Source organism: Primulina huaijiensis, chromosome 3 (genome assembly GCF_012295235.1).
Source record: "Primulina huaijiensis isolate GDHJ02 chromosome 3, ASM1229523v2, whole genome shotgun sequence".
NCBI classification, from domain to species: domain Eukaryota; kingdom Viridiplantae; phylum Streptophyta; class Magnoliopsida; order Lamiales; family Gesneriaceae; genus Primulina; species Primulina huaijiensis.
The window spans coordinates 883,148-888,763 of NC_133308.1; the positions used below are offsets into that span (position 1 = coordinate 883,148).

At 31.0% G+C, this 5,616-nt stretch overlaps 1 protein-coding gene across 1 annotated transcript; it reads left to right on the top strand.

Moving 5' to 3' along the window:
- Window positions 1-1,158: 1,158 nt before the first annotated feature.
- On the top strand, window positions 1,159-4,341 carry LOC140972810 (ras-related protein RABH1b). The gene is made up of 6 exons (XM_073435242.1): window positions 1,159-1,461; window positions 1,754-1,824; window positions 1,998-2,086; window positions 2,330-2,441; window positions 3,869-3,959; window positions 4,036-4,341. Exons 1-6 carry the CDS (start codon window positions 1,345-1,347, stop codon window positions 4,180-4,182), a joined length of 627 nt encoding a protein of 208 aa, XP_073291343.1. The 5' UTR covers window positions 1,159-1,344; the 3' UTR covers window positions 4,183-4,341.
- The last annotated feature ends 1,275 nt before the right edge of the window (window positions 4,342-5,616 follow it).

Consider the following 5,616-nt stretch of genomic DNA (forward strand, 5'->3'; position numbering starts at 1 on the left):
TATATAATGGCCTCTATCTTTAAGTTTATCTATCGAAATATTTAACAAAACATTTTTTTTATTTAAATAATTAAACTACTCCTCGATAACAATTCTTTCATTTTTATAATATTTTTATAAATAAGAATAATAAATAAATAAAATAAAAAGATAAAAACAATATAAATCTTAAACCAATTTACCAAAGTCAAAAACTTGTGTGAGACGGTATCACGGGTCGTATTTGTGAGACGGATATCTTATTTGGGTCATTCATGAAAAATTATTACTTTTTATGCTAAGAGTATTACTTTTTATTGTGAATATGGGTAGAGTTGGCCCGTCTCACAGATTAACATCCGTGAGACGGTCTCACATGAGACCCATTCTTTACCAAATTATCTTAGATTTATATCACTTGTTTCCAGTTTTATTTTCTTGTTGATGCTATCTTTAAATTCTTGTTTTCTAGTTTTTTAAGGTGCTAACATTTTTTTTAAAAAAAATATCTCACTTCATCATTTTGATGAAAACTAGTAAATTACTAACATATATTGAAAACGTTCACGAATTTGAAATTAGAAAAAGTAGAACACAATTTAAAATAGTTAATCAGAATAAATAAATAAATAATTTGTAATTTTATATATACATTTGTTCAAACACATATTTGTTATTAAAACAATTTTTTAAACTTTTTATAAAATTTTGTAAAATATTTTTTTATAAAAGCGTTTTTAAGTAATTGTCTAAACAAAGGCCACTTGTTTGGTTTGAAACCCATGATGATCACTTCGAGAGGGTTGATGTCACACAATTGATTGGTTAATGGCAACGAGACAATTTTTAAAAAAGTTTTACTAAGCGTTTTTTTAAATTGAGGAAAAAATTATTATTATTGAGTCTCGAATTTAAGATATTGACTCAAATTTTGGGGTTTAGTGACTACGAGCAGCTGAATATTAGTTGTGTTTTTATATTTAATTATTACTATATCTATAAAAAAAAGTTTTTTGCTAAAAAAAAATTAAAAAATCACTTATATTGAATATTAGTTGTGTTTTTATATTTAATTATTACTATATCTATAAAAAAAAAGTTTTTTGCTAAAAAAAATTAAAAAATCACTTATATTAACGACTTTAGTTCACCTAAAGGCGCTAAAGCACAAGCGCGTATGCTAAAGCCCAATACGCGTTTGGAAAAACCCAAACGCGCAAATAGTCGAGTCCTACAAATTTATACATACCGGATCCAATTCCGCGGCTGATCTCCAATCATTTTCCGTCGACATCGTGATTCTTCCGTTGATCCTATTTCGGCAATCTGATCCAGTTTACGATTCAGTCGACCTAATTTCAACTCATGGCTCCGGTTTCGGCTTTAGCAAAGTACAAGTTAGTATTCTTGGGAGATCAATCTGTCGGAAAAACGAGCATCATTACTCGGTTCATGTACGATAAATTCGATAATACTTATCAGGTGAGGGAAGCGTCGATTTATTTGAATTTTTACTTGTTTTAAAAAAGCTAGAGCTTTGAAAATCTGATTCAATTTGCATTTGCAATCAGATTACCTTTTCATCAGTTTTAATGATAATGTGCTTACCACTCTATGTTCTTGTTTTTGGCATTGACACCCAGATGAGTTTGCGTCGCCTTAGTTTGAAATTTTCAATTTTTGTTTTCATTTTTCTAGTGTTTAATAACTGGTTTATAGCAAATATATTATTTCACTAGTCATTGAAGTGCTATCAAATTTTGCTCTTGTCTAGGCTACTATAGGTATTGATTTTCTATCGAAGACTATGTATCTCGAAGATCGAACCGTACGCTTGCAACTGTGGTCAGATGTTATTCTTGATTGGTCTCGCATTATTATAAATTTACTCTTTGCCACTTGGGAGTTAGAAAAATAAATCATCATTACATTTACTGCTTTGTTTAGGTCTGCAGATTAATCTACATATTATTTATTTAATCTGGATGGATAATCGTGTCGTTGTCTGGCTTTTTTAGGGATACTGCAGGACAAGAAAGATTTAGGAGCCTCATTCCGAGCTACATAAGGGACTCCTCTGTTGCAGTTATAGTATTCGATGTTGCAAGTATGGTGTTCTATTACCTTTTTTGTAATAATGGCTTGTCTAATACCTGCGATTCTTGGCATGTGATGATGTGTGCATATATATTATATTTTTAATATACAATATAATTCTCAGTATAGTTGATTTACATGTAAAATGTAATTATGTCAAAATACTTTTTTTTGTGATCCTTCTCTTTTCTAGTTCGTCATGTGTGATATAGCTTCACTTTTCTGATAATGATGATTATTTACCATCTATCAGGCAGACAGTCCTTTCTTAACACTTCAAAATGGATTGAAGAGGTTCGCACTGAGAGAGGAAGTGATGTTATCGTTGTGGTGGTCGGTAACAAAACTGACCTGGTGGATAAAAGGTAAAGATGCGTCTGCATTTTTCTCTTCTGTACTTGTTGTTTTTCCTTATATATTATTATTATTATTATATAGATTTATCCATTCTGATTATCATGCCTATTTTTTATTTTATTACTTTTGATAAAGTGTTATTTTTTGGAATAACAGATTTATTGTTTCACACTAGAAAGGGTCTCGAGATGTTAATCTAATTAGCTGCAGTGTATATGTTGAAATTTAAACTCCTTTAGGAAATCGACTACCATTTACAAACAAGAGTCCGTCATTGGGGGGTGGGTTTGGGCAAGGAAGCAAGCAGTCAAGTGAAAGGCGGTTTAGTGACTGGAAAAACAATTGAATATGGGGCGGTGATCATGTTATAGCTCAAAATTTCATTGCGGTCAATTTTCTAGCGTTGACTGGTTGAGTACCTTCAAGATTTTACCTTTTTTACAATGCAACTGTAAGCAAGTGAAGGAACCAGTCAACTGGAAGGTGGCTTAGTGTCCGGAAAACCAATTGAATATGGGGCTGTGATCGTGGTTATAGCTCATAATGTCACGGTGGTTAGTGTTGCTATTGGGCTGAGTACCTTCAAGAGTTTAAAATGCAACCATAAGCAGGTGGCTATTGACTGAGACTGACTACCCACAAATCACAATAGCGCACCACCCTGTAATGCGTCAAAAAGAAATAAATTTCGCTGCACCCAAAGCTGTCAACTGTTTGTTCAGACAAATTTTCAAACCCCTTGGACGCACTAGAAAACCTGTCAACGTTAAATCTTGAAATCGTGTACCTACTCAAACACAGGCTAAAAGCCTGATAAGTTTATTCAAGAAGAAAAACATTGCAAAGTGAGATTCACTTACCCAGTTACTCTGGTGGTGTTTCACTTTGAGTGATTTAGTAAATCCCTGGAGGATCATGATATGGATTGGGGTGAAAAGAGTGAGAGAAAGTTTAGAGTAGTACATTTGGTGTGGAAAGTGAGGAATAATTGGAAAATTGCGAGAGAGCACGGTGGCGAATGCAAGAAGAAATCAAATTATATTTACGAACCAATTTTACCCTAAAAAAATATTTTTGATACTCTCTCGCCGGACAATTCTAGTGATTTTTTTTTTTTTAAAAAAAATTAGAGTTTATAAGTCAAACACCATGCCACACACAGGACAGACATTTGCACAATTTTCACTCTGTTAATTTGAATTAAATTCCCTTACCGGAGTGCAGTTGGAATAGGTCTTGTTAAAATAATCACACTCGGGCCTGACTATATTTTACGCTTCATGTGGTAATACTTAGATTAATTTACATTGAAATATTTTTATTCAATATCACTCCCATCTGTCATTTAATCCCCGTAACAAACGTAACTTCAGTATGTTATTCGAAAAATAATCATTTTGCTCGAATATATATATCGCATGGTACCTATTTCCAGGCAAGTTTCAATAGAGGAAGGAGAAGCCAAAGCTCGTGACCTTAATGTCATGTTTATTGAAACTAGCGCAAAAGCTGGCTTCAACATAAAGGTGAATTGTAAACCATTTTTCTTCTGATAAATAACTTCAGTCGCCCTTCAATATTTACATCTTCCTGCTATATCAGGCGCTGTTCAGGAAGATTGCCGCAGCCTTGCCTGGGATGGAAACTCTATCATCCACTAAGCAAGAAGACATGGTTGATGTCAACCTCAAATCGAGCAACACGAATGCGTCTCTTTCGCAACAGCAGTCCGGAGGATGTTCCTGTTGATATCACCAACTGAATTTCTATGTTAAGTACGTTGTCATATTTTATTTGTTGGTTAATTATTATGTAAAGTTCTTTCTATATACATTGAATTTTGTCTGTGAATGTATGGATATTTCAATTCATTGGATTCAGTAAAGTGTCTTAAGAGGTATTCCTTTTAATTCATGTGTATTTTATGTTATGAAAACCAAAGTTGTACGATGAAGCAGAATCTGTCCACTTTATTAAAAAAAACTTGTAAAAGATTGCTTACAACTTATGGATTTATGTGGGCTATTCCTTCGCTCTTGGAACCGTAGTCCGTACGTGAGACTGCCAGTCGTTAAAGTTTGTAGCAGAACTGATCGAGTGTAGTATGAAAATAATCTATTCTAATTGCAGTTAAAATTAGATTTTGAATCTTACTGATCTCTTCTTTAACCAAAGTTTAAAATCTACTTGTAAAATTGTACTTGATAAAACTAGAAACTTTTCTATATTTAATTTACTACGACTAATCTAAACCTATATAATAATATTAAATTATTATATATATTTTTTGAATAAGATATATGTTTAGATTTTTGTTATTTAACAAGAATAATAATTACAATAACAAGGAAAAATTATATTTTTAATATATAATTTTGTTATTTCGAGATTTGGTATGCTGAGTTATTAAATTTCAGTTTTAGTCATGCATTTTCAGATATTTGAGAATATTAATCTTTTTTAATCAGTATTATACACATCAACACCATATAAACGCTACATCAGAAAAAATGACTAAAATTACTAAAAAACAAATATAGCGGATTATAGCTGAAATTTGACAAAATAGAAAATCTAAATTGCAAAAACACAAACATACAATAAAAAAAACATTTTTCCCTAATAATAATAATGACACTTTTGAGTAGCTTTTATTTTAAATTTTTTTTGTTGAAAATTGATTAGATTATTAAAACTAATTTTATTCAATTCATTTTTCATTTCTTTCGGAAATGGAATATAACTGACATTAAATTCTCATTTTTATTCCATACAAAAACTCATGTGAGATGGTCTCACGGGTCAATTTTGTGAAACATATACTCTATATGGGTCATCCATTAAAAAATATTACTTTTTATATCAAATATATTAATTTTTATTATAAATATGTACATTATTGATCTGTCTCACGAATAAAGATCCGTGACACCTTCTTATGAAAGACCTACTCATTATTTCATCACAAAGTTTATTTCATTCATACACTTCACTCCAATGTATCAATCATGTCCTCGTATTATCTACAAAATATGATTGACATAAAAAACGACATATATACACTACTAAATTTTAATAAAATAGTAATATAAAATAAGATCAATTATTCTATTTTTTTATGTTCAAGGAGGAGTTTCGTACGATTGAGTTTCGAACACGATGTCTCATCCTAAAATTGAGATT